A 14,782-nucleotide genomic window follows, 5' to 3' on the forward strand; every position below is an offset into this window, starting at 1 on the left:
CCTTTTTGCTTGAAAGCTGATACCCCGAGAGCAGCCACTGATAAGAGTATGTTAGCTAACAAAAACTGCATGAAGCTAGTGGAAAGCCTAGCTAGTGCAGCAGTGGTGAATTCAGCTCGGGAAATTACAGACCACCGTGTATAAGACAGAGTAAGGAGGGAACACAATGCATCTGTAAATGTACAAACTCATGACTGAGCTAGATGTTTGCAAAATACTAGGTATGATTTTAAATTCCAGTTAAATCTGCTTTCGCAATTCAATCAGGATCCTGCCACAACTGTTTTATGGGACCTGTGATCATTAATCTAAACAAGTTCATATTTTAAACCCTTAGGAATGTTAGAGAAGTCGCAGGAGTGCATTTGTTATGATTGCGGTAAATGCTCTCCTATGGTACTTAGAAAATACAATTGACCTCTCCTTCCCCTCTCCCATTATATCAAGTGTATTAATGTGATACAGAGAAAATCTCCCAATCCTTGCGCTGGTCAGCCATGGAGGAACAACTTACCAAGTGACGATGGACATTGTGGGAAGTCACATAAAAGAGCATTCACACGGAAGCATCACGTTGTATTGCAGTGATGGATCCTTTTTGAAGTATTTCATGATGTCTTTAGAGATCAGTTGGCAGCTATCTGAGCCGCACACATCGTTGAGCACATAATCACTCCAATATGTATAACACTGTTACAGGAAAAGTCTTAACTTATTCCGAGTATAGCTGTTACTTAAATTGATATTTATCCTCTGCAGGGGTCAATTCCAAGTCAGCTCGTGTGCTAATCCTGTTGGTGATCCCAGGGCACCTGGTGTTCCTGTACACCATTCATGTCCTACAGGGAGGCCACATCTCTCTTACCTTGAGTTTCGTGTCGTTTTACCTAGTAGCTGCTCTCCTGCAGGTAACTAAGAACAATACTTTGGAATGAAATTGGGATCTTCTTCAGTGTGTTCCGAAATAGGTCAGCCCACTGAGCTTTGGATGTGTTGATGTCACGCCAAATGCATTTGCTTAAGAAAGGCGTGCAGGTAAATTCTGTGTGTGGTGCAGGAGGGCAAGCTGAGGCAGCAACGAGGGAGCCAGCAGCCCGATGAGCCCCTTGCAGATAGGCAAGCAAAGGCTACAGTGGTGAGAGAGCCGCAGCCTGATGAGCCCGGGGCAGGTGAGCTGAGACTGCACTGATCTCCGCTGGCCAAAAGAGCTGATTTTATAGTGTGTGGTCCCCCCACACACATACTTTCTGCAAACAAAATCGCTCAGTAATAATGAATGGAGCATTAAAACCCCAAAATTCTTTACTGATGAACAAAACAGGAATAGTGTAAAGTTGCTTTGAAGAACCTCAACAATAACCTTCCAAAGCAATATTCTCTTAGCCCTGCAATCAGCCATAATCATAGCTATGCTGAATTCTTTAGCTACTGTTCATAATTCAAAAAAGGAAGGAAGGGCAGCACAACCAGTCAAAGCAACCAGTCTAACATGAGAAAGCAGCTAACCAATCAAAAGCACAGACAGGTAGACAAGGTACAGAGGAAGGAGGGCTGGTGGGCTTTGGGGGCAGTAACTGCGTAAGCCATTGGAGATTAGTGTAGGCATTTAATCGCATCATCACAAGTGCAAAACCCCGCCCCGAAAACACTGAAAACGGAACAGTCTGAAAATGAAAGTACAACACAAACATGAGGAGGTTCCACATAAAAACAGGCGGTGTGGAGCAATCACGCTATCATCAGAGGTGCCGTGAAGGTGGGGGAAATCCAGATCAGGGCTGCAGTCTGGAAGCTGCCCTTTTGATAGATCAATATTCTGCAGTAGCAGGTGTCCAAACTGAGTTTTTTGTGGGGTGGGGTGGGGTGGAGTCTTACAATATAATGGTATGCTTAGGTATGAAGTTTCCTTTTCTCGTTTTAATTTGCTTACTGCTTATGGACAACTCCCAGCTGATCAGACAAAGGGAGATTAGTCACAAAGCAGGAGGGGAGGGGAGGGTTGTCTATCCCATTCAATCACTTACAAACACAGTTCTTGATTATCTGGGGAACCAGGAACTGCCGAAATGGCTGGAAGGATGTGTGGGGTAAGACAGGATCTCAGCTACTAGAATCCTGAATTTCAGACCGGGGGGGGGGGCGCAGGGACTTTACTATAGCTGGGGAACAGGGGCATGGATGTTGAGACGGGATAGTAGGTGAATGAGAGAGTTCGCCTCCCCCTGTCGTTTTAATAGGGGTCCTAGTAAGCCTATACAGATTTGTTTGTATTTTTAGGGGGGGGGGCTGAGATGATTCAATGTGCAGCCTCAGTTCTAGAAAAGGTGACCCTCTGTTGCCCTGAGAACATCACCTCACATTAGCCCACTTTGTCAGTACAGCGTGTGCAAAGGCAGGGGGTGGGGAGCACGCTGCCGCCTCCGGTGACGAAAGTGTTGAGGTAGCAGAAATGCTGTCCTTCCCCAGATCCAGCGTGCAAAGGGAAGTCTAGTTCGACAACCTAGAAACAACGGAGAAGAAGAAGAGGAAATCTACCAGTCTGGAAGCAACTGCTGAAAGCGTTTCAGGTGGGAGTGGGGTAGCGATAGAGATAATCTAGAGCAAGCATTTAGTGTGAAAATGGCTAAGGTCCTCCTGTTGTCCGTGGTTAGGAAGTCCAGTGCTGCAGCTGACCTGGCTCAGAGGAAGGCATTTCTAGCAAAAGATAGCACGGCTGATGTGCGTTGCTAGTAGCACCTGGATGACTGATGTCTCTGTTGTTTTTGGTTGAAGGTGGGAATCCTGCTCTACATGGCTGACCTGATCGTGCGGCTGATGTGGCGAAAGGGACTAGATCCTGATAACTTCTCCATCCCCTACCTCACTGCCCTGGGAGACCTCCTAGGCACTGGATTGCTAGCACTTTGCTTCCTCTTGGTTTGGGTGATCAGTGCGCCACAGATGCCCCTGGGAAACTAAAGAGGACTTCTATGATATTGCCCTGCCCACCACTGTGACAAGTGAGACTTTCACTATGGTGCTTTTAACATGGTCCAACAGGGTATTGAGGATATTGGATATCCATCCCCTTTGACCTCAGCATTGCATAGCTGTGTTGTATGAAAAATACCAATGAAGTGATACCAATGAAGTAGCATCTATGTGGACTGTGACCATGTCTAATAATGAAAAGTTTGTGAAGCTCTGCTTAAGCCGGCACCATCTGGTTAAGCAGCATTACTGTAGGGGCGTGGTCAGATAGGCCTTGGTCTGAAATAGACATTAATGGGAGGCCATCCACTGCTCTCAGTGTGTCTTAGGTAATATCCTAGATGAGGATGTTACAAATTGGGCAGATCCTTGGAGGACCAGTAAATGGCTTGCTTGAATCTATTTTCATCCCCGTATAAGGTGTCCACTAGCTGTAGTACATCAGGTGGTATTTGCAGATCAAACATTTCTGACTCAGTTCATCTTTAAAGTCAGTGGATCCTGCTAACATGAGACTTGCCATGTTCACTTTGTAAACAGAAATGTGCAGCTGTTTCTGCTACTTTCTGTACATGGCATGTTTCCATTCTCCAGTGAGCAATACAAAAGACAGACTGTATCCTCCTTCATACTTCTTCAGGAGAACCCCTAGAATTCATGCTGCACCTCTCTGGTGTTTCCTTGTAGATGGCCAAAAAACGCCTCACTGCCTTCTGTTACCACATGTGCTCCTTTTCATGTGTATTCTTAGACATGTGTGTGGACTCTCTAACTTGGGTTCAGGACACTCGCCCAGAATCACAACCAATTTGGAGGAATTAAGCTCAGTGTCAGGGGAAACTTCTTCCCATTTCCACAGCCTGACTAGTTTGGAAAACTGACAGACTTGCCAGTTGGGGGAGCTAAACATGTGATTTAGGGATTGTCACCTGGATAGTGTGCATACAAGCTCCAAGGTGCCTCTGATAGACTACCAGTAACCATGAAATAATCAGATCTTTTCCAATCCAAGGTTTAGAGTTTATTGAGGTGAATATAGGGGTACAGGAATTGAAAAGCTTAAGAACATAGAAAGTGTTGTGTTCAGAAGGATATACATATGAAGAGTTACATGAGAGGAAACAGAACAAAGTTTGGGTCCAGTGGCACATTTAAGACCAACAAAGTTTTATTCAAGATTAGGGTTGCCAGATGCCCCCAGTCCAACCAGGGGAACCCCCGATATTCAGGGCTCCAATCCACAGCTGGCCAGTGAGGGATGCCCACCCCATAAGAGGCCTGTTGCACGATGATGTCACACAGAAGTGACGTGATCATGCCAGGGACATCACCCGTCAACACCAGTGTTCCCTCTAAGCTGAGTTGGTATGAGTTAGCTGACAGTTTTTTAGCCATTGGCTCACACATTTTTGTCTTAGCTCAGGAAGGATGGCTCCAGAGCAAACTAAGTTATACAGTAGCCAAATCGCTCGCTCACAACTTTAATGCCAGTAGCTCACAAAGTGGGATTTTTGCTCACTAGACTCCACAGCTTAGAGGGCGCATTGGTCAACACTCTAGCATTTTGGCCCAAAACTCTATGGTACCTTGTTCCTGGTAACCATAGAGTTTTGGCCAAAATGCTAGAGAGTCGATGCACAACATCCCCAGCATGATGACATCACTCCCAGATGGCTTCCTCCCCACCCCCCACCGCTAGGACAATTGGACCTGGCTACCCTATTCAAGGTATAAGCTTTCGTGTTCATGCACAGTTCTTCAGATACAATGAGAAGAAACAGAAAGAGAGCAAAACCTCCAGCTGAGAGGGGATTATGTGCTAGAAAATTACCACGGGAAGGAGAGAGGGGAGACAGAAAGAGGAGTGGAAAGGAGAGTTTTAAGATAAAAGGAATGAGCAAAGAAGGACTTTACCTGTCCTCAGTCTGCTGAGTTGGGTAGAGTACATTGTCCATTTATAATACAGAGATTCAGTGTTGGAGACCTTTAGGCAGAGCTTCCAAAGATTTCAAGGAAATAATTGAAAGGTTAAGGCAAACTGGAACATGTCCAGAGGAGGGAAACGAAGATCGTCAGGGGTCTGGAGACCAAGTCCTCTGAGGAAAGGTTGAAGGAGCTGGGTATGTTTAGACTGGTGAGGAGATGACTGAGAGGTGATACGATAGCCATCTTCAAGTACTTGAAGGGCTGTCTACTAGAGGATAGTGTGGAGTTGTTTTCTGTTACCCCAGAAGGTTGGACCAGAACCAACGGGTTGAAATTAAATCAGAAGCGATTTTGGCTAAACATTAGGAAGAACTTCCTGACAGAGCAGTTCCTCAGTGGAACAGGCTTCCTCGGGAATTGGTGGGCTCTTCTTCTTTGGAGGTTTTCAAACAGAGGCTGGATGGCCATCTGACAGCAATGCTGATTCTGTGAACTTAGGCAGATCATGAGAGGGAGGGCAAGAAGGGTTGCCTCAGTGCTTAGTTCTTGTGGCCCTTTTTTACACGCCCAGGGAAATGCTGATGGCCACTTTGGGGTCAGGAAGCAGTCCTGGAGGTTTTTTGTCATCTTCTGGGGGTGGAACAGTAGTCACTGAGGGTGTGGAGGGGGAGGTATTTGTGAATTTCCTGCATAGGGCAGGGGGTTAGACTAGATGACCGTGGAGGTTATACCAAAAGGTTTCCTCAGGAGGGTTCTGGCCGTAAACAAAGCCTTTTTCTCACCCACACACAGCTACAGGTGTTCTCTACTTTACCAAGGCCACTTTACAATTTGGGGTTAGTATTCCACCACCTTATGTGATGCCCCTTTTACTTAGAGTCCCTACCAGCCTACACAACTTCAGTTCCACGGGTTCAGGGTCACAGGTAGGTCAGGCAGTCACAATTTGCCACCTGTCTTGCCTCTTTTAAAATATGTAGACTGCTCTGAACCATCCATACACAAGGTTCCCTCTCTCCCATTCACAGAGATACCATCAGACAGGATAACCCAGTCCCCTTTAATAATCACCCCTCACTCAGTCACTGCTGCTTTCACACACTACCACGCTTCATTCATTCATTCATATATATATATATACACACACACACATACACATACATACATACACACACACACACACACAAGCTGAGATCTTAATGTGTGTGTCTGTGTGCTTCTTTCCCTGAGACCATGCACATCCAGCCCACAGGATTAAAAAAACAAACAAGGAGTTAGCTTTTATTTATGGTTTGTACATAACATTGGAGTGAATCAGGTAGAAATTACAAAGCTACTTTTCAGCTGAACGTTTGAACTATTTTCTTATTCAGGCATAGGAGTGTGGATTTGGGTCTACCCAAACCAAAAATATACCCAAAAACACCTTATTGGTATTTTGGGGGTATATTTCAGCATCCCAAATGTACCCAGAATTTTTTGAGAGAACTGGAAAACATTCCTGAAAATATCCCAGAGGTATTTGGGAATTACCTGCAAACCGAAACAACAGTTGAGGGGCTGGAGCAGATTGCTCCTGCTGCTCAGCTGTTTTGGGGTTTTCTTCTGCAGTCCCTTTAAATGGGGGGGTATTTAAAGAGACTGCAGAAGACAGCCTGCAAAACTGCAGGGGGGGCACTCTCTTTGCTGGCTCAGCTGGGGCTGTTCTGGGCTGTTCAACTGAACTGCGGAAGACAGCCCCAGCTGAGCCTGCGAGAAGAGTTCTCCCTGAAGGAACTGTTGCTTTGCAGGCTTTGTTGGGCAGTCCAGTTTAAACGGGGCTGCCCAGCAGAGCTTGTGGGAAGAGTTCTCCCTGCAAAATCCACTGCTTTGCAACCGGGCTGCCCAACAGAGCCCCAGAACTCTCTCTGCAGGATCAGCTGCTTTGCAAGCTCTTTTGGGCAGTCTGGTTTAAAGAACTTTCCCCACAGGATTTGCTGCTTTGCGGGCTCTGTTGGGCAGTTTGATTTAAACGAGGGTTCCCAGCTGAGCCCATAGGGAGAGTTCTCCCTGCAGGATCATCTGCTTTGCATGCTCCTTTGGACAGTCCGGTTTAAAGGGACCGCCCGAAAGAGCCCCAGCTGAGCCGCTTCTCAGCCACCTCTGTTTTTTGTGGCTTTGCCATTGCTTTTTTTCCTCTCTATTTTTTGGTTCAGGCGTATTGAACCCCCCCACCCAAAAAAAAAATTGGGATTTCTGAAAAATCATGGATTCTAATATTTTACCAGTGTTGGGATCCAGGGTTTTCTTGGAAAATCCAAAAAAATAAAAATAAAATTCAGATCCAATATACCCAAACCGCAAAATACCAAGAGGAAAAAATGCACCCCCTTTTTCTGGTCAGCAGTAACGTGATGTTCTGTCACATGCTTCACTCAGCCAGTCTCCCTCTCCCTCAACTGAACTAATGGCTGCTTTCAAATCTCCCCTTCACCAACATTTTGTCACCTCCCACGGGTTGCTGAGGCAGAACCTAACCTGTCCACTGCATCTTGAATTTTTTGTTTAAATCTTGATTTCTCAAATATCCAAGTTTGCATTTGATGCAGAGCAACCTGCAACATGACTGATGAAAAGGACACCGGACGGCAAGTGTTTTGTGATTTTTGTTTCTCCACATTGTGTCCTGTCCAAAATAGAACTGACTGTGTGTGCACCCCAGGGAGGTATGGAACCCACCTCTGTGTTGAGCACCTGCATGTTTCCTTGAATGGTGGTGAAAGACCAAAGCTCAATTAAAGATGGGTACTGAGAAGTAGAAGTACCAGCATTTTTTTTAAAAAAAGGCTGTTGAGCTTTCTAGCATCCTCCCCCTGACCTATTCTCCATGTCAAGGTCACACTTGAAGTCATTAACAGATTATACACACATTTTTGCTCGAAACACCTGTAGATTATGACCCAACTATGAACTCGAATGCTTCCTTGAGAACTCCAGCTATCAGTTTCATGCAGCATATTCCATTTTGCATCAAAGGTGACTGGAAGGCTCACCTAGAGAAGGGGTTCAGTGTCCTAAAGAGCTCTGTGCTGGGAAAAGCAAACCTGCCTACACTCAGCCTTCTGTGCCCACCTTTGGTATTCCTAAACCACCCACCTTAACACAGAGCTCTTCGATCCCAATGCACTTACGCTTCTTCAGGGAGCCTCTTAAGATGAAATCCAGGGAGACCCGAAGGTAGAGAGAGACTGTTGCCCACAGAGACTGTGCCTAGTTTGACAGAATTTTTAGTCTCTTTTTTGTTTTATGGTTTTCAAGATGATGGTAGTTTCATGGTTTATAAAAACACACACCACAAAATAAAATGTTAAAAAATTACTGCTTTGAGAGTTTTCTTTTGTGTCTCTGACATAAGTTTTCAGATAATTTATACTTAACAACTAGGATTCTTTGGGAAGTGCACTAATATAACTTTTGCTTCCCCTTAATGAAATGGGATTATAATAGTAGAAAAGAGTAAGAGTCCAGTAGCACCTTAAAGACTAACAAAATTTGTGGTATGGTATGAGCTTTTGTGAGTCACTGCTCACTTCTTCAGATACAGCTACATCTAAAGAAGTGAGCGGTGGCTCACGAAAGCTCATACCCTGCCACAAATTTTGTTAGTCTTTAAGGTGCTACTGGACTCTTACTCTTTTCTACTGCTACAGACAGACAAACACAGCTACCTATCTTGATCTATCTCCATGGAAGGGATTATAATAATAAGTACCAATCAAATTTGGGCAGATTATTAGTTTGAGATGAGGAAACCATTCTTTCCAAAAGTTGTGTTGGTTTGCCACTTATGTTTTGAACCCTGGCTCTATTTGGGGGGGGGGGACCATAATGGCAGTTGTCAGAGCCAAAAATCATGGGTGATAGCTAAGGAGAGCCTAGGACTGGGAGTCCGGGTCAAGGGCTGTCCAAGGTCAAAAGTGATAAAATCAGAAAGTGAAGCTAAATTGAACTATAAGCCAGGAACTGTGGTCACACGGAGGTGCACATATCAAGAGCAGGGCTTTTTTTGTAGAAAAAGCCCAGGAGGAACTCATTAACATAATAGGCCACACCCAAAAGCATAAACTCATTAGCATATTATGCCACACCCCTGACAACACAACTCATTATCATATTAGGCCACACCCTCACGTTGCCAGAAGTGTGGTCATCCAGCCACACCCACCTTTTGCTTCTTATTCTGTTTACCTTGTTTGTTGTCAAAACCCAGGGCTTTTTTTGTAGCAGGAACTCCTTTGCATGCTAGGTCCCTAATGTAGCCAATCCTAATGAGTTTCTGCTGTTGGGTGTGTCTTATTATGCTAATGAGTTCCTGCTGGGCGTGGCCAATTCAGCGTTCCTGCCCAAAAATAGCCCTGATCAAGAGTATTTGAAGAATAGAAGCCATGATGAATCATAAGCCAGGAGCCAATGTCACAGAGGAAGCAAAAGTCAGTATATCAGGCATACAGCAAAAATGACTGGTATACTTGGAGTAAAGTGAAGACTGCTGACCAGACAGTGAGTCTCATCCTTCCTGGGGGCTTCATATATGCTTCCTTCAATGGTCCAATAAACTGCTTTGATTGGTGGAACATGTCTAGGATTTATAACTCCTGCTGCTAGCTCACTTCACAGTTTCAGTGGCTGGCCACATGGATCAGTAGAGCTTCTAATCTCCGCAACTCCTGACAGCTGTGTAGAAAAACCATAAGTCAAAGGCGTGACTATAACTAGCGCTTGCCTGTGATATTAGATGGCACTGAACATAAGAGTGACCTGTAGTCCAAATACCTTGGACAAAATCAGTCATAAGACAAGGATATACTATGTGTATAGTTGATGTAAGTAGAATGAAAAGGTCACTTCATAATAGGAAAAGCAGATATATTGCTAGAAAGTACTCCGAGACAATTTACAGAAGCAAGTTGGGGCAAGTGCTGCAGAATGATAGGGGAAACACAACAATCAAATGGATCTGAGGAAGTATACCTCCCCAACTCTAAATATAGCTATTGATCAGGTACTAAGCTTGGGTGAACTCAGCATTCACAAATCAAAACTAAATGTTTGTGTTTTTTAAAATCCCAACATTCTTCTGCATTCAAGATGAGAGCCGGTGTGGTGTGGGGGTGGGAGTGCCAGCCTAGGATGTGGGAGAGCGAGGCTGGAATACTGACTCTGCCATGGAAGCTTGCTGGGTGACCTTGAGCCAGTCACGTATGCTCAGCCTAACCTACCCGTCAGAATCATTGTGAGGATCAAATGGAGGAGAGGAGGAGGATGTAAGCCACTTTGGGTTCCCATCAGGGAGAAAGGTGGGATAAAGTGAAGCAAATAAATATCCCTGCATGTCATGCCCCCAGTAGTGCCATTTAAAGACTCCTGGGTCTTTAACACAGCTGATGCAGAGCCTGCTTCCTTTTATAGACCAGTCTTCAGGTGTCCATACATGCTAAGAAAGGCTTAAGCAGTTCCCTACTACTGGAATCCTAAAAAGAAATCATCCCCTTTTTAGTAGAGAAACAGGTAAGAGCTTTCTTCTCAGTCAAACCCACTGTCAGTGCATGTTTCACTCTGTATATGGAATTACCTTGAGAAGATTTGGGGGGGGGGGAGTCTACCCAAGCCTTGGCTGTGCTGTTGTGCAGCTACTATTCATTGTAATGCTCCTTGGTCAGTAAAATATCTTGGCGCAAAAATATGGGCCAGACCTTGTTTAAAGGGCAAGTCAGTGGATGGTCTTAGCCTCTGCAAGGCGTTGGATTCTGTCAAGAAGAAGATAGAGCTGATTTCTATACCCCACTTTTCTCTTCCCTAGAGAATCTCCAAGTGACTTTCAATTGCCCTTTCCCTTCTCTCCCCACAAGAGGCACCCAAGGTAGATGGGGCTGAGAGAGTTCTGAGAGAACTGTGACTGGCCCAAGGTCACCCAGCTGACTGCATGTGGAGGAGTGGGAAATCAGACCCAGTTCTCCAGATTACAGTCCACCACTCTTAACCACTACACCACACTAGTTCTCAGTCTCTTGCACTGTTGGGTATTGCACCTTTTCCCTGTATCAGTAGCATATGGGAGTGAATGTCCTGAAGTTGCTGAGAAGTTATGCGAGAGCACCAAAACTAAAATTTGGAATTCAGAATCATGATCCTTCAGCTTCAGAAGCTGGCTTTTTTTTTTTTAAAATGGAATTTCCAAATACCCAGAATTCAAAGGAAGTCTACTGTCTACAGGGAAAGCCATTTCCCTCCCACCAAAAACAAGGAGAATATCTCAGCTCCCTGATGTTTTCTTTTGCCTGGGCCAACCCCAGGGGGCTGAGCAGATGCGGCAAGAGTACCACAGAAGCCCCAGGCAGCAGTGGCTAATGACTGTGATCTGAGCATTCAGATCTCTGCATAGAACAGCATAAGTGTTACTGGGGCAGCTTTGGACATGCCATGAAGAAGCAGAGAAGAGCAGGTGGTGGCAGTGGGCAGGTATCCTGTCCAGTACTGTTTGGCAGACTGGAGCGGTGCACAGCTGCTGGGGGAAGGGGAGCATCTGTTCCCAACAGCACTGGACACAGCCAAGGGGCACAGGAAGGAGAGTTTTAGCATGAAGAGCATTTGAATCAACAAATGGCCAGGGGACACCAAGGGGATTGTGAAACAGCTTTGGCAAAACTATGACATCAGTCAGAGGACTCTGTTCCCCACTCCAACACTCTTGATGTCAGGCTACTGGGGAATATAGTTCACTTTCATGGCTCATGCAGCCTAGCCTACTTTCTACTTTCACTGCCACAGGAAGTGGTGGCGGCTACAAGCACGGACGGCTTCAAAAGGGAATTAGATAAGCATATGGAGCAGAGGTCCATCAGTGGCTATAAGCCACAAGGTATAGATAAGGATTCTGGGGCAAGTGATGCTCTGTCTTCTTGGTGCTGGGGGGGAGGGCAACAGTGGAGGGCTTCTAGTGTCCTGGCCCCACTGCTGGACCTCCTGATGGCACCTGGTATTTCTGGCCACTGTGTGATACAGAGTGTTGGACTGGATGGGCCTTTGGCCTGATCCAACATCGTTCTTATGTTCTATAGGAGCCAATGGGTTTCTTATCTGTAATTATTTCAAGTATTTTCCCCAAGCTACCCTTCTGATTACAAAGAAGAGCCTGAGAAGACCATGCAGCATGTGTCCATTTAGTACATTTTTATCCTGCCCTTTCTCCACAGAGTCCAGAGAGGTGTACATGGTCCTCCCTTCCTCTTCGTTCCCTCACAGTAACTCTGACTGGGCTGAGAGAGGGTGACTAGCTCAGGGCCACCCAGCGAGCTGCATGGCTGAGCGGGGATCTGCGTCTGGATTTCTCAGATCTGAGTCCAACCCTCTCACCACTGAACTGCACCTGCTCTTCTTCAGGCTGCAGCATAACAATCAGGGCAGGGATGAGAAGTCTCCCTCTGACACCAGTAGGCTGATTGTTTAACCTGTAAAACATATGCTTTTAGTTTGTATTTTAAAACGTTTTCCCCAGCTTACTTTGGTAGATTGTATCAGCAGCACGCAAGGCAAGGAGGACTAATCAATGCCAGCTGCTGGCCTAGTTGCATGAAATACACAAGAATCGTACAGCTTTACCTTGTTAATGATGCGGAAGGGTGTCTGGGAGTAATTGGTTTAGTTAATCCAGTAGCCCATCTCAACTTAGCAGAGTGCACCTTGGCTACACACAACAGAAGCTCTTCCTTGTCAGTGTGCTAGCAGAGTTATACAATTACAGAGAGCCACTTGTCAATTTAAGACTAATACTAGTCCTTTTATTTAGGAACTACATTCTAGATAGCTCATAGATAAGGAGAGGGTCTGATCTAACTACCTTAGGTGGAGCCGGATGCTGAGGGGCATCCTGCATTCATTGTGCCATAGATAGAGAAACATGCTCCCAGAGCCACTTAGTGTAGCGGTTAAGAGCAATGGACTCTAATCTGGAGAACCAGGTCTGATTCCCCACTTCTCTACATGCAGCCAGCTGGGTGACCTTGGGTCAGTCACAGTTCTCTCAGCGCTGTTCTCTCAAGACCTCTCTCAGCCCCACCTACCTCACAGAGTGTCTGTTGTGGGGAAGGAAAAGAAGGAGATTGGAAACTGCTCTGAGACTCCAAGTGAAGGGCAAAGTATAAATCTAACTCTTCTTCTTTGGTGTGTGCATACGATAGAGCAGAGAGAGTGGTGTGGGTGTGGGTGCTGATGGGTGTGGCCTGTTATGCTAATGAGTTCCTGCTTGTCTAATTCTATGAAAACAAAAGCCCTGCCAAGAGGTATACATAACAGGGGAATCCCTCCGCCCCTAACTTGCAACTCCTCCTCGAAGATACCATAAGGAAATGATCCTGGGAAGGTCTACTCAGAACAAAGTCCTATGTTACTCAGTGGGGATTACTCCCAGGAAAGTGTCTTCTGGATTGCAGCCGTCAGGGTTGTTTTTTTGGGGGGGGAGTTGGCTCCTTCACCCCTCCCCTTTTAACTACCTTCAGCATTCCTGGCTTTCTAATAGACCAGGCACATTCTCAGCCATCACAGGATCATACTAGTTGGGGTGCTACTTTAAAAAAAATATGTATAAGCAAATATTGTTTTCTGCATAGCTGAGGAGTTCACTGAGTACATGGAAACCACAGCTTCTGCTATTTTGAAAGACACTGGGACCTCAACTTTTCTATTAGGGGGAAGTACCTCTAGATGGTGGCTGGAGAGCTCCCACTCTCACAGTTGGTCTCCAGGCGACAGAGATCAGTTCATCTGGAGAAAATGGCTGCTTCAGAAGGTGGACTCTATAGCATTATACTCCACTAGCTGTAAAGCCCATTGTGAAAGCAATACAACGAAATCTAGAAGGAGGCTCTGGGGCAGTGCTCTGGCTTTGGGCAAACAGTGTCAATTTGCTGTGGTGACCTCAGCAGGGTATAATGACAGAGTCCACTGTTTTCTCCAGAGGAACTGATCTCTGCTACCTGAAGAGCAGTTGTAATTGTGAGTAATCTGTAGCCCTCACCTGGAGATTGGCAACAATTGTTACCCAGGACAAAATGGCTGGTTTGGAGGGTGGAGTCTATGGCATTCTACCTGTCTGAGGTCCCACCCCTCTGCAAACCCCACCCTCTCCAGGCTCCACCCCTCAAATCCCCAGGAATTTGTCAGCATGTAGTTGGCAACCCCATCTCCTTCCCAGCTAGCCACCAACCTACCATTATCTGCCCCTTTGACTTCAGCTGACTTCTGCCCTCCCTTCTGCAGAACAGTTGTAATACTGAGTGCTCTCCAGCCCTCACCTGGAGATTGGCAACAATGGTTCCCTATGTGGGACTGACTGGTTTGGAGGGTGGAGTCTATGGCAGTGTACCTGTCTGAGGTCCCACCCCTCCTCAAACCTCACCCTCTTCAGGCTCCATCCCTCAAGTCTCCAGGAATTTCCCATCTGGAGTTGGCAACCCTATCAGGACTGGCCCCAATGTGTTTTCTCCCAAAGGCCAAAGTAGGTGACAGGACCAAGCTTAGTTGCCTACCAACAGGCACTGAGGGGAATGTAGGGTTGCCAGCTCTAAGGAGGGAAATACCTGGAGGTTTGGGGGGTGGATTCTGTAGAGGGCCGGGCGACGGAGGCATCGGCCTTCTGTCGCCCGCCTTGCCCCCCCAATCTCGGCCCGGGCGACCGCGGCTCCTGCCAGCGGCCGTCCGACTCCAGACCTCCCCGCGGCCACTCCAGCCAGGCGACGGAGACATCGGCCTTCCATCGCCTGCCTCGCCCCCACCCCCCGAATCTTGGCCGGGCGACGGAGGCATCGGCCTTCCGTCGGCCGCCTCGCTCCGACCCCCCGAATCTCGGCCC

At 46.5% G+C, this 14,782-nt stretch overlaps 1 protein-coding gene across 3 annotated transcripts in view; it reads left to right on the forward strand.

The window, feature by feature from the left end:
* Nucleotides 1-4,319, forward strand: part of SLC41A3 (solute carrier family 41 member 3) — a 78,720-nt gene extending 74,401 nt beyond the window's left edge. For all 3 annotated transcript variants that reach the window (XM_015429365.1, XM_015429366.1, XM_015429367.1), the window contains 2 exons: nt 760-908; nt 2,773-4,319. In XM_015429365.1, coding sequence (XP_015284851.1) covers nt 760-908; nt 2,773-2,958 — 335 coding nt within the window. In that variant the 3' untranslated portion in view covers nt 2,959-4,319. The remainder of the gene's footprint in view (nt 1-759; nt 909-2,772) is intronic.
* The last annotated feature ends 10,463 nt before the right edge of the window (nt 4,320-14,782 follow it).

The sequence above is a fragment of the Gekko japonicus genome, unplaced genomic scaffold (genome assembly GCF_001447785.1).
Source record: "Gekko japonicus isolate JY-2015 unplaced genomic scaffold, Gekko_japonicus_V1.1 scaffold12, whole genome shotgun sequence".
NCBI classification, from domain to species: domain Eukaryota; kingdom Metazoa; phylum Chordata; class Lepidosauria; order Squamata; family Gekkonidae; genus Gekko; species Gekko japonicus.